Source organism: Fusarium proliferatum, assembly GCF_900067095.1.
Source record: "Fusarium proliferatum ET1 genome assembly, contig: FPRO_scaffold007, whole genome shotgun sequence".
Classification (NCBI taxonomy): domain Eukaryota; kingdom Fungi; phylum Ascomycota; class Sordariomycetes; order Hypocreales; family Nectriaceae; genus Fusarium; species Fusarium proliferatum.
Genome location: NW_022194796.1, coordinates 1,252,885 through 1,265,331, shown reverse-complemented (window position 1 = coordinate 1,265,331; position 12,447 = coordinate 1,252,885). Strand labels below are relative to the sequence as shown.

At 49.5% G+C, this 12,447-nt stretch overlaps 4 protein-coding genes across 4 annotated transcripts; 2 read left to right on the top strand and 2 right to left on the bottom strand.

Moving 5' to 3' along the window:
* Positions 1-275: 275 nt before the first annotated feature.
* Positions 276-3,313, bottom strand: FPRO_07787 (putative C1-tetrahydrofolate synthase; the record flags this gene model as incomplete). Its single annotated transcript, XM_031234118.1, has 5 exons — positions 276-384; positions 433-2,960; positions 3,013-3,050; positions 3,110-3,130; positions 3,190-3,313. The coding sequence occupies 5 exons, from the start codon at positions 3,311-3,313 to the stop codon at positions 276-278; spliced, it is 2,820 nt and encodes a 939-aa protein (XP_031083887.1).
* A 2,051-nt stretch (positions 3,314-5,364) lies between these two features.
* FPRO_07788 (putative translation initiation factor eIF3 p39 subunit) lies at positions 5,365-6,558 on the top strand (the record flags this gene model as incomplete). Its single annotated transcript, XM_031234117.1, has 3 exons — positions 5,365-5,414; positions 5,548-6,145; positions 6,193-6,558. The coding sequence occupies 3 exons, from the start codon at positions 5,365-5,367 to the stop codon at positions 6,556-6,558; spliced, it is 1,014 nt and encodes a 337-aa protein (XP_031083886.1).
* A 550-nt stretch (positions 6,559-7,108) lies between these two features.
* On the bottom strand, positions 7,109-10,683 carry FPRO_07789 (putative ATPase component of chromatin remodeling complex (ISW1); the record flags this gene model as incomplete). Its single annotated transcript, XM_031234115.1, has 5 exons — positions 7,109-7,243; positions 7,295-9,580; positions 9,631-10,311; positions 10,368-10,532; positions 10,600-10,683. 5 exons carry the CDS (start codon positions 10,681-10,683, stop codon positions 7,109-7,111), a joined length of 3,351 nt encoding a protein of 1,116 aa, XP_031083885.1.
* An 861-nt stretch (positions 10,684-11,544) lies between these two features.
* FPRO_07790 (uncharacterized protein) lies at positions 11,545-12,276 on the top strand (the record flags this gene model as incomplete). The annotated part of the gene is made up of 1 exon (XM_031234114.1): positions 11,545-12,276. The coding sequence occupies one exon, from the start codon at positions 11,545-11,547 to the stop codon at positions 12,274-12,276; it is 732 nt and encodes a 243-aa protein (XP_031083884.1).
* Between the last annotated feature and the right edge of the window lie 171 nt (positions 12,277-12,447).

Here is a 12,447-nt window from a genome sequence, read left to right as displayed (position 1 = left end):
CATGCTTGTCATGTTCTGGTCGAGTCAACTCAGACACAGACACTCATTACACGATGGTAACACAAGACACTTTGTAAATAGTCCAAACCAAAAACTTGATTTAATTGCCAATAGGCATATGATGATATCCGCTAACCAGTCCCGCACCATATGTTGAAATGTCACGCCCTAATGCTTCGCCTTCCCATCCGTCCGTTCCCACGTTGAGTAGAGGGTGTACAGTCCCGTGTACCTCGCTTCCGACAAAACCCATTACACCAGAATTTCTTTTGGTTTTAAAAGAGACCTTCGATCTCGCCAGTCTCGACATTGACATCAACATTGAGATAGCCAGGTGCTGTTGGCAGACCAGGAATTGTCTGAATATCAGCAGCAAGGGCATACCTGGTAGTTTGTTAGTTACGTTACGTCCAAAAAAGTAAATAAGCTTACAGGTATCCTGCTCCGGCAGCCATCCTGACATCACGAATGGGGATTGTGAAGCCAGTAGGAGCACCCTTCAGGTCGGGATCATGGGACAGAGAGTATTGTGTCTTGGCCACGCAGATAGGTAGATGACCATATCCTTGGCGGGTGTAGGTGTCAACCTTCTTCTGGGCGAGTTCGCTGAACTCGACCTTCTCGGCACCGTACATCTTCTTGCCAATAGCCTCAAGGCGCTCCTGAACGGTACCCTCCAGATCGTAGGTCAGCTTCAGGTCCTTGGGCTTCTTTGAAGCCGCGATAACACCATGAGCCAGGTCGACGGCTCCCTTACCACCCTCAGCCCAGTGATTAGCAAGGATGGCATCCTCAGCGCCCGCGGAGATGGCCTCCTCACGAATAACAGCGATCTCGGCCTCTGTGTCGGTAGAGAACTTGTTGATCGCCACGACAACAGGAATGCCAAAAGACTTGGCGTTAGTAATCTGCTTCTTCAGGTTCACGCAACCAGCACGCAGAATGTCAACATTCTCCTCCTTGTAAACGGGGCTGAGCGCAGCGCCGGGAGCGATGGGAGGTGCACCACCGTGAACCTTGAGGGCTCGGACAGTAGCAACAACGACAACAACATCAGGAGTAAGGCCAGAAGTACGGCACTTGATGTTGAAGAATCGTTCACCACCCATGGTAAAGTCGAAACCAGCTTCGGTGACGACGAAGCCAGCCTTCTCATCATGGTCCTCGTCAGGCTCAGTACCGGCAAGCTTCAGAGCGAGCTTGTCAGCAAGAATAGAGCTCTGACCGATGCTGATATTAGCAAAAGGACCAGCATGGACAAATACAGGAGTACCCTCGAGTGTCTGCATAAGGTTGGGCTTGATAGCATCCTTCATAAGAGCAGTGAGAGCACCGCCCGCACCGATATCATCGGCAGTAACAGTGTCGCCATTTCGTGATGTAGCCACCACCATTGAACCCAGACGCTCACGCATCTCGGCCAGACTGTTGCTAAGTGCCAGGATAGCCATACACTCGCTAGCAACAGTGATATCAAAGCCAGTCTCTCGGGTTTGGCCCTTCTCAGTGGGGGCGGTTCCAACTGTAACTCCTCGAAGGTGACGGTCATTAACATCCAGAACTCGTCTCCACGTAATCGTCTCGGGGTCGATGTCCAGTCTGGCAAATCGGTGAATCTCGTCTTCAGTCAATTCATCAGGGTTGGTCTTGTCAATTCCGAGCTTCTTCAATCGGCGGAACATGACGGGAGCGAATTTCCTCTCGCCGTTCTTTGTGGGGACAAGCCGCTTGTACAGAGGTCCGTCCTTCTGGGTATTCTCGTGGAAGATCCGAGTCTCAATAGCAGCAGCCAACAAGTTGTTAGCGGCGGTGATAGCATGGATATCACCAGTTAGGTGCATGTTGAACTCATCCATAGGGATGACCTGACTGTAGCCTCCTCCAGCAGCACCTCCCTTGATACCAAAGGTAGGGCCCTGGCTGGGTTGTCGAACGTTGGCAAAAGTCAAACGTCCAACGTGGGCGCCGAGAGCTTGAGCCAAGCCCATAGTTGTGGTAGACTTGCCCTCGCCCAGGGGTGTTGGAGTGATGCCAGTGACAACGACATAGCGGCCGTTCTGACGGTGCTCCAATCGCTGCAGGAGACCGAGGTCAACCTTGGCCTTGTATGCGCCATAAGGTTCCAGCTCGTGGGGAGCAATGCCGATCTCGGCAGCAATGCGTGTGATTTCCTTTGGGGTTTGTGCTCGTGACACAGCGATATCCGAAGGAACGGGATCCTCCAGTTTCAGGGGTAGGGGGATGGTCTTTCGAAGCTTCTGAGATTCGAAATACCACGTTGTAGCATCAACGACATTCTGCATCAACATAGCAACAGTCATGGGTCCAACTCCACCAGGAACGGGGGTGATGGCGGACGCAACTTCGACTGCGGCAGCGTAGTCGACATCACCAACAAGTCTTTGGCCAGACTTCTTGGTGGCATCGGGCAAAAAGTTGGTTCCGACGTCGATGACAACGGCACCAGGCTTGATCCAGCTGCCCTGGACGAACAGAGGCTGCCCAATAGCAGCAACAACTACATCTGCATTCTTGACGTACTCTTCGATGTTTTGCGTTTTGGAGTGCAGAACGGTGACAGTAGCGTCAGCGTTTCGCAATAGGTAGCTCACGGGGCTACCGACAATGTCGCTTCTCCCAAGAACAACTGCGTTCTTTCCCTTCAGGTCAATTCCCGATTCCTTGAGAAGGATCATGACACCCTTGGGTGTGCAGGGCACGAAAAGAGGTTTGCCGCCCCTCTTGGCCAGCTCTCCAATGTTCTTGGTGCCAAAGCCATCAACATCCTTCTCATCTGCCACAAAAGATGTGACAGTATACTCAGAGATGTGCTTAGGGAGAGGGAGCTGGACTAGGATACCGTGAACGGCAGGATCATGGTTGAATTGACGGATATGATCGAGAAGCTCCGCCTCCGTGATAGACTCAGGGTAATGCAGCAGTTGGCTGTCGATACCAGCCTTTTTTGATAAGTCAGTAAACGCACGCGGCTAAAATTTCATTTTGACTCACCTCTGCTGCAGCCTTGAGCTTCATGCGAACATAGGTAGCTATATCGCGGGTTAGTGGTGAGATGATCTCATGATGGCGGGACAGGATTGTGACGAACAGGAGTCTGAACGATCACCCACTGTGAGACAATTGAGTCAGCGTTGAGCAAGTAGAGTATTACGAGCAACTTGGCCATACCTTGGATAATCTTGAGGCATGGCTTAAACCTAGGGTTGAGCTTCTGTTTCTCAGTAACCTCGGCGCAGAGCTTCTCTCGGATTGACTTGGCAATGGCATTGCCATCGAGCTTTGCAGCAACCATTGTAGTCGAGGAAAAGAGTCTTTTCTGATGTAAGAATGGGTTAATGAAAGACAAAGACTTAGACTCGACAACAGAAGTTGAAGCAAAGTTATTTCGTCGTTTGTTGACTGAGAGGCAGTCTCTGTATAAGAAGTGGGCTGTCGGGTTGTGAGGAGGGGCAGCCCGAATAGCGGCGTCCACGAAAGGCACGGTCGACACGGGAGAAACCACCGAACACGTGTGAAGGGGAGTTTGCCTGTGCGACTTTGTGCGTAAATACGCCTGTGGGTGGGTGAGAATCTGACTTTGCTGGGACCCGCCTAATTCTACTGCGGGTTCGGCTTGGTGCGTATACAATCGGCAGCTCAGCCGTTGATGTCCAAGGCTTATTCTCGTTGCATATCGTGATATCGGTATCGATAACGTTGAAGATAGAGACCGCAAATGCGGTTGCTGTCTCGGGATCACTCGGGAACTATTCGACTCAAGCCACCCGGCGCAACGGAGGACCGCGCCGTACATGATCAACTGTAATATGATTATATCCCTAGTTGTATGTAGATGAGTATGGTATTAGACCCAATGCCGAACAATCTCCTGATGTCCGACGGATCAATGGCGAGAGCATACACATGTAGATCTATGCAATGCAATGCAAACCTTTCCGTGAGGAAATGCTCTAAGCCAGAGTTGTAGAAAAGAGAGGAAGCGAGCCAGCAAGGTTGTTGGGTGATGATGACGGCAATAACACAATATTGTACAGCAACGTAGTCTCTCAATCGATAGACTTAGTCTCTCAATCGATAGACTTAGTCTCTCAATCGATAGACTTAGTCTTTCAAGGAATATTGAGCCGGTTGAGAACCTCTTTGCACTCGTCCATATTCGAACACTTGCAATCAGTCCATATAGTTGGTCTCGCGTGACTGACTTTGCATTACCGCAGAATCTGATTTCAAGTACCTGCCTTGAAGAAGGGACATCAATCTGTCTCTCAACGAACCGGACATTCAAGGCCAATGGGATCGAATAGGTCTGGTGGCGATGCCTCCAACAGGTAGAGTGGCCTTATACTGAGATTGACAAAGGCCAGAGTTCTAGAACCTTACCTGTAAAGTAGTTAGTCACACCCGACAGATCTTACCTTCACGGTGTTAAACCTGAGCTGTCGCTCCTTGACTCTGAGCAGAGGTGACCGAAGTGCACTGCCAGAAATACAGTGTTAATAAAATTTTGTTACCCATATATGCACACTTATTACTATTCTTCTTCTAAGCTATATAACTTATAAGATTTAGATATTGGTATAAAAAAATATATTACCTAAAGACTAGTATTACAAGTATGATTCTTGTCTTGTTTTAACTAATTAGTTTTATACTTATATCACTTAAAATAATTAGCAACTTAATGTGTAGCACTGTGTGGTGATTTGCTGCCCATACGTATCCTTTTGGGCCACTATGGTTCAGTCAGGTATACGCCACACAACCTCCACAAACTCCAATCAACCGATATCGCTGAGAGCCTCAGAGAGACAATTTTTTTTGGATTTTGACAGGTTGTTAAAAGCAGTAGGGCTACTTGGACGATTAGATTCGTGGCCATTGCAGCTGAGCTAGAGTCTATTCGGCTACAGCATAGAAATATTGATGACCCGGCCCGGCCAGAGCACGCCTGGGTTTCGTTCCAGACTACCAAAGTTGTTGATGCCTCAGGAGATTCGCCGAGAAGTGAGATGAGACTAGATGGGAGCCATGACATGAATCAAAGAATTACTCAGACTATGACTCTTGAATCCTTCAGTGACTCTTCTTAGACTCATATCAATAATAGGCATCACAGTGCCAAACATGGTTAAACTCAACTTTAACACCTCTCTCCCTACAAATCAGGCATCAGCCATGTGCCCCTCACAGCTCAGCTAAGGCGGGGGAAGTGATTTCGATTTTTGCCCCACCAAAACGCACAACCGCCAAAAATTCCATCGCGAAAGCCCTCGCCATATAACCACCCGCTCCGAATCTGCCTCCGCCATCAACCCCTCCTAGTGCCCCCCAGACATCGACAACATGAGGCCCATTCTTCTTGCCGGGCACGAGCGTGCGCTCACCCAGATCAGGTATGTCTGAGTCGTGTTCTATCTCTATACATCTGTCTGTATTATAGCCATGAGGAAGAGGAGGGAGAATATTGTACCTCTATGAAGCCTGGGAACAACTTCGCCGGTACCCTCGACTAACCTCGCTCAACAGATTCAACAAAGATGGCGACCTCATCTTCTCCGTCGCAAAGGATCAGCAAATCTGCGCCTGGTTCTCCCACAACGGCGAGCGACTTGGAACCTACCACGGTCATGTCGGCGCCATCTGGACAGTCGATGTTAACCCCACCTCAACCATGATCGCCTCCGGTTCTGCCGACAACACCATCCGTCTCTGGGAAGTCAAGACTGGCCGTCTCATCAAGACCTGGGAGTTCCCCACCGCCGTCAAGCGAGTCGAATTCAACGAAGATGCCACCAAGCTGCTGGGAGTTACCGAGAAGCGAATGGGTTACCTCTCCAACATCGTCGTCATCGACATCAACCCCGATCTCAACGCTGAGCAGACCGACGAGAAGGCTCTCACTATTGTTTGCGACGAGAGCAAGGCCACCGTTGCGGGCTGGAGTGCTCTCAGCAAGTACATCATCGCTGGCCATGAGGATGGTAGCGTAAGCCGATACGATGCCAAGACCGGTGATCTCCTCGACAACGTGCCCGTCCATGAACTCAACCAGCCCATTGTCGATCTCCAGTGGTCTCCCGACCGTACCTACTTTATCACCGCATGCAAGGACAAGACCGCCAAGGTATGTCAGATCAGACTATCACATATGACAAATACTAATCTTCTAAGCTCATCTCTGCCCGCGATCTTGAGGTCCTCAAGACCTATACGGCCGACACACCCCTCAACAGTGCCACTATCACCCCCAAGAAGGAATTCGTCATCCTCGGTGGTGGTCAGGCCGCTATGGATGTTACCCGAACTTCTGCCCGTCAGGGTAAGTTCGAGGCTCGCTTCTATCACAAGATCTTCGAGGACGAGATTGGTCGTGTGCGAGGTCACTTCGGTCCTCTGAACACTGTCGCTGCCGACCCTACAGGCAAGAGCTACGCCAGCGGCGGAGAGGACGGATACGTGCGAGTTCACCACTTCGACAAGGGCTACTTCGACTTCAACTACGAGGTTGAGAGGGAACGAATCAACCGAATGCAGTAGATGCGTTCTTTTCCTGTGTGCTTGCATAGTACGGCGTTTGGGGGACAAACAAATAAATGTTTTTGTTCAAATGGGGCAAAAAATAAACGGGAGCTGGACGTGATGGAAAAAAAGAATTGGGTGTGTAAGGGGAGATAAGAGGTTGACAAATGGGCTTGTAATTCTTACCATCTCTCCAGGGTTTAAGGAAAGGTCGAGATGCACGATTGATCACGTTTCTACGACTTTGGATATCCTTATGACCATGCAGTCACGAACATCATAGTCGCTACTTCACAACACGTCAAGTTGAAGATATCAAGCAGACAATCAGTCAGATGGTTCTTCTGCTCAAGTAACTTTCTTCATTGTACTATCAGCCATTCTCACGCCTGTATTCCCACCTGTCGAGGCATCGTGTGATGCATTTTCTGGCCCCTGGTACAAACAGCCATGCGAGATTAAGCAAATACGTACACATTGGCTTCTCATATAAGTCCTCAAAGCAACCAAACGCCAAAAAGTCTATCCCTTTGCCCACCCAGCGTACTAAAGGCAATTCCATATTCCCTCACTTCTTTTTACCCTTCTTGCCCTTGGCAGAACCTCCTGCGGATACGGTAGAGGCGACACTAGATGCTCTTGATGGAGTGGCGGAGCTGTTCTTGCTAGACTTGACGGACTTGACATTATCAAGTGCCTTGTTCTGCAAAACATGTTAGTCATAGACAATGCACGAGATTAGTTATTGACTCACCTTGACGCCGTTTTTGGCCTTCTTCTTTGCGGGCGCCATACCAAGAATGCTATCTTCGTCATTCTCATCATCAGGCTCTCGCTTGGATTTTCCGTTCACTCCGTTTGAGCCACGAGCAGGGACGTCTTCGAACTCTTTAACAATAGTAGTGATCAAAGTAGTGCATCGACGAGACAGCTCAATTGGTGTTCGACTGAGAAAGAACCAGTCAAATCGGAACAGAGGTGATTCTCTAATGTCGTCTCGCATCTTTTCGTAAAGACCTTCCGAATCAATGCCGTATCGATCAAGCAGAACCAAAAGGAATCGGTCCTCTTCTTCAGTGTAAACCTTCTTGTTTGTAGTCGACACAGAATAGTTGATCTTGAGCTGCTGCAGAGGGACTCGATACTGTTGCATCTTCTTTCTGAGAAGCTTTTGATGGTGGCCAATACGGCGAGTCCGCTCCTCGCCATCTTCGATAGTCTTGATGTATTTGGAGTAGTCGGCGATCTCAGTATAGCGTTGCCAAAAGACCTTTGCATAAGCCTTGATTTCTGGGGCTGACTTGCTGTCAATCTCGTTGGAGATGCCTTCGTAGTCAGTTCGTCCGTATTTGCCTGATCCGTTGACAAACTGTTGAAAGTCCCGTTTGTTCCAGTCTCCAAAACCTTGTAGCGACAACTTCTCTTTTTCCTCCCTCTCTTCCTCAGTCAAAGGCGTAGCATTGTCGATCTCCTGCTGGTCAAGGGCTCTTTCGGCCTCTCGCTCTTCAAGATTTTCTTCTTCACCGTCTGGTAGAGGGACCTTATACCCAATTTCCTTCCGATAGTAAGCAGTCTCCCTATCTTGGAGATCTCGCAGGCGTGGGGGGTAAAATTGGTAGTCATGAACGGGAACTTGCTTTGGTGCTCGGGGTGCCTTTGGCTTAGCATCGGCCTTGGGATTGGGATACATAGTTTGTCGGAAGTACTTATCCATCGAGTATGACTGTTCCTTTCGCTCTCGCTTGGCCGGGTTGATCCAGGTCATGTTGATGTTCTTCTTTGTGTTGGCAAAGTTCTCACCATTCCATTCGTAAGCAGACTCCGAGGTGAACTTTTGCAAATCGTCGATTCCCAGCTTCTCATATTTTGCGTTCAGCTCCTTTGTTCGGTTTTCGCCCTTTGCAAGGATCTCGTCGATATCGTCATCACCGACTTCGCCGTCCTTGGAGGCCATATTGCCGGTAGGTCCCTTGGACTGAAAGACCTTCTCAGCACCGTGCTGGATCATGGAAAGAAGCTCATCCTTATTGGCTGCAGCTTTAGCGGCTTGTTGGGCACGGCCTTGTTGGATAACCAGTTGGTCTAATCGTAGCTTCTGGGCAGCTCTCTCCAAAACCTTTTCTTCGATGGCGTTGTCTGTGACAAATCTGTATACAACAACCTGCTTAGTCTGACCAATACGATGGGCTCGATCCATGGCCTGAAGATCAGCTTGAGGATTCCAATCACTGTCATAGAGAATAACAATGTCGGCAGTTGTCAAGTTAATGCCCAGACCACCGGCACGCGTTGTAAGGAGGAAGACAAATTTCTCCGAGCCAGGTTTGTTGTATTCGTCAATGGCAGCAATTCGATCTTCATGTGCTGTGCCACCATCGATTCGACAATATTTGTACTCTCGGAAGACACAATAGTCTTCGAGAATATCCAATAATCGGCTCATTTGAGAGAAGATGAGAACGCGGCTTCCCTGCTTCTGGAGCCGCTTGAGGAGCTTGTCAAGGACTGCCATCTTGCCAGCGTTGTAAATCAAATGCTCATCGGTTGTGTAAGGGGGTCCTGGCTCGGCGCCTTCGAACAGATAGGGGTGGTTACAGCATTTTCGAAGCTGCATCACGATATTGAGTAGTCGCGTCTTTGACTCTCGTTTGCCACCGGCGCCGTTAACAGCATCAATATCTTTCTCCAGAATCTTCTGGTACCATTTAATCTGCATCTCAGACATGCCAAGATAAACATTGACCTCTTTCTTGGGTAACAGGCTCTTCTCCACGTCGCTCTTCACGCGGCGCAGTAAGAAGGGGCGGAGGACTTTGTGTAGTTGTTGTACGACCGTGTCTTGATCGCGGTCTTGACCAGAGAACCACTGATCGAATGCTTCAGAGTCGCCGAAAACATCGGGAAGCAAGAAATTCAGAAGGGCCCAGAGTTCGTGCAGGTTGTTTTGTAAAGGTGTGCCCGTGATAAGTAATCGGTTTCTGGAGGAGAATAATCGGATAACCTGTGACAGCGATGATTCTTCGTTCTTGATACGATGCGCCTGGATAATTGTTAGCTGATGAAACTCTCAATTGTTTCAAAATTACATACTTCGTCGATGATGATGTATTCCCAAGCAAATTTCTTCAAATGCGCTTTCTCTCGAAGCACCATTTCGTAGCTGGTAATGCAAACATCAAACTTTTCGTCAACAAGCCGATCGTTGATAAGGGTCTGTCGTTCATCTTTGGCACCCTGAAGCACCAAAACATCGACCTCGGGTGTCCATTTGGCAAACTCTCGCTTCCAGTTATCTAGTGTGGACTTGGGCACAATGACCAAGTGTGGTCCAGTAATGTCAAGGATGTGTCGCAGGTAGCCAAGAAATGAAATAGTTTGCAGCGTTTTTCCAAGACCCATTTCATCGGCAAGAATACCCGAAATACCATTCTCGTGCAGGGAAATCAGCCAATTGAGGCCGGCAACCTGATAGTCTCGCATAGTGCCATGGATGAACGGAGGCGATTCTCGGAAGACCGTCTCAGCGGAGCCGCCGTGCTTCTCATCTTTCAAGAGTTCGGCGTCTTCTTCAGCTTCGGTACGTCGACGTCGCTCGCTCGTGGCGCCCCCTTGCCTTCCGGCGCCCTTCTTGCCCCGCGCAGATTCAGCATTCTGTCGATCGATTTCGGTCATGATATCGCGAATCTTGGGGTCGGGGTTTGTTTCAATGAAATGGCGGAAGAGATCGGTCAGGCCGAGGAGGTATCGAAATCGACGAATAGTGTCATCTTCCTAGAGGTTCGATTAGATCGTTTCGCATCATACCCTCCTCTTGGAGTGCGACATACCTTGGATTCGCCCAACCGATCGTGCTTCTTTCCGAAAATGCTACGACGAAGTTGGTTAACTTCTGTGCGGCGCCTACGGCCATCCCCAGTAGGCTCTCCGGCGACGCTGCTAGCAGTAGTGCTAGGGTTCTCGGTATCGGTGTAGTCGGGAGTCTCGTCAACTTCCTTAACAACCCGTCAGCACAAGTTCTCACCCACAAACGAACAAAATTTTGTGAATATGGGAACTCACCATCTCTTCTTCTTGCCGATGCTCCTGCGCGTCAGACATAGACGCGTCAGTATCGACAGCTTTGGCTCGAGAGCGAGGTGCCATTGTGAGTCGAGATTAGGATAAACCTCTTTACGCGACTGGCGTCCAGAAGACGCGTTTCGATAGCTTGCAATGTGAACCACAAGTCAATTCAAGTAGTCTGTTGGCTGTTATCGCGTATTTTGAGTGTATTTTGAGGGGTATGTGGTGTATTCAACACAGTTACGTCGCTTGAAAGATTGGAAAAGAAAGTGTGAATGCTGTTGAGAAGGTGTTGGCCGGTAGAATCTAAACGGTCACCTCGAAGGGGGCCAATCTGGGCTAGCGGCGTGCATAGACCCTTGTAAATGGCATTGGGCCCCACGATGCTGCAAGGGAAGAAAGGATATTCCGATGCTTTTAACGACGTCACTTTGTCTTACTGATCTTGTGTGACGAAGTCGCTGTAAATCTGAAAACACCCAGGTTGATTATTCTAAGTTGATCTTATCTTATATACTCGTACAAGTACGCCATTGAAAGAGATTCTGGCGAGTTGCTGGAAAGCAATTCTGATAGTTGTATCAGGTCACGTGGCTGAAATCCCCCCCCACATCTACAGGTACCGACCCCTCGGTTAGTGCCGTCCATCAGGCTCTGCCCATGCTCCGTTCGAGTGGATGACCTGGGCAAACGCTTCGTGACCCTAACCTTTACCTTGCCCAACTGTCTTTGAGATCATAGCTCTTCAGGAGCAACATACCCAGCTTGTCTGACTCTGGTGTACCGCGAATACATAGCATTTTCTCTCCGATCTAGGAGCCTCTTCTGATACCAATACTACTTCCCTCTGACTATCAAGTGAGGCGATTTCCCCCTTGACGTGTTCAAACATATCTGACTCTTCATTTCCAGTTTCCCGCATCTCTTCGTCGCTTAATCACGATGGAGCCTATGAGGGGCGTCTCTGGTAGCATGGGCAAGCAGCCTGCTCAACAAGAAAGCCCTGAACAACTCCTCGATGTCTTCAAGGCAGCCGCCCTGTCGGTGACCAAGCTCTACAAGATCTCGGCTGCAGGACAGTCAAAGGCACGTGCCGATGGATATCAGGATTGCCTCGATGACCTTTTACAATTCTTGGATAAAGAGGGCATGGGTCTGGGTGATGGAGAAGGGTGGAAGATCCGGAAATGGGCCACAGAAAGACTCGATGGGCGTGAAAGCAGCTCTCTGAACACGGAGAGTGAGGACGAGGTCGACAAAGCTGAAACAGCCTCGTCACCTGAACTCACTCGAACGGTTATCCCTCCTCATCCTGCGAACCAAGTGCGAACCGACTCCGCACCACCAAGTATTCCTCCTGTTGTCGAGCAGCCTACACCGATAGTCGTCCCTTCTCAAGACAACTTCACCTTCCAGTCATCACACCCGTACCCGAATATCGCTACTCTGGACCTGTCTGACTCAAGACCTCACGATGATGTGCCTGCTCCCACACGACCAACGAAAACTAGGCTTGCGGGTGGTCCGAGTCGGTCTTGCCCAAGGGGTCCGGGACATTTGGTACAGCGGGCTGGTAGCAAGCGCAAGTTGAACTTTGAGGAAATATTCGATCTCGGCAGTCTAAGCGGAAAGGATCCTTTCGAAAAGGGAGGGAAGCGTGGCCGACATGCTTGATTATCCAGCGAGATCATCACCTTTCCTTTATCTCTACACACAACATGAAGCATATTTGTCTCGGAGCACTGGGTACTAGATGGATGGGATGGAACGAGGCATGTTTACAGACGGACGCATTGACTAGCGAAGAGCATGGGCGGCGTTTGGAGGACGTAACGATTGCATTTG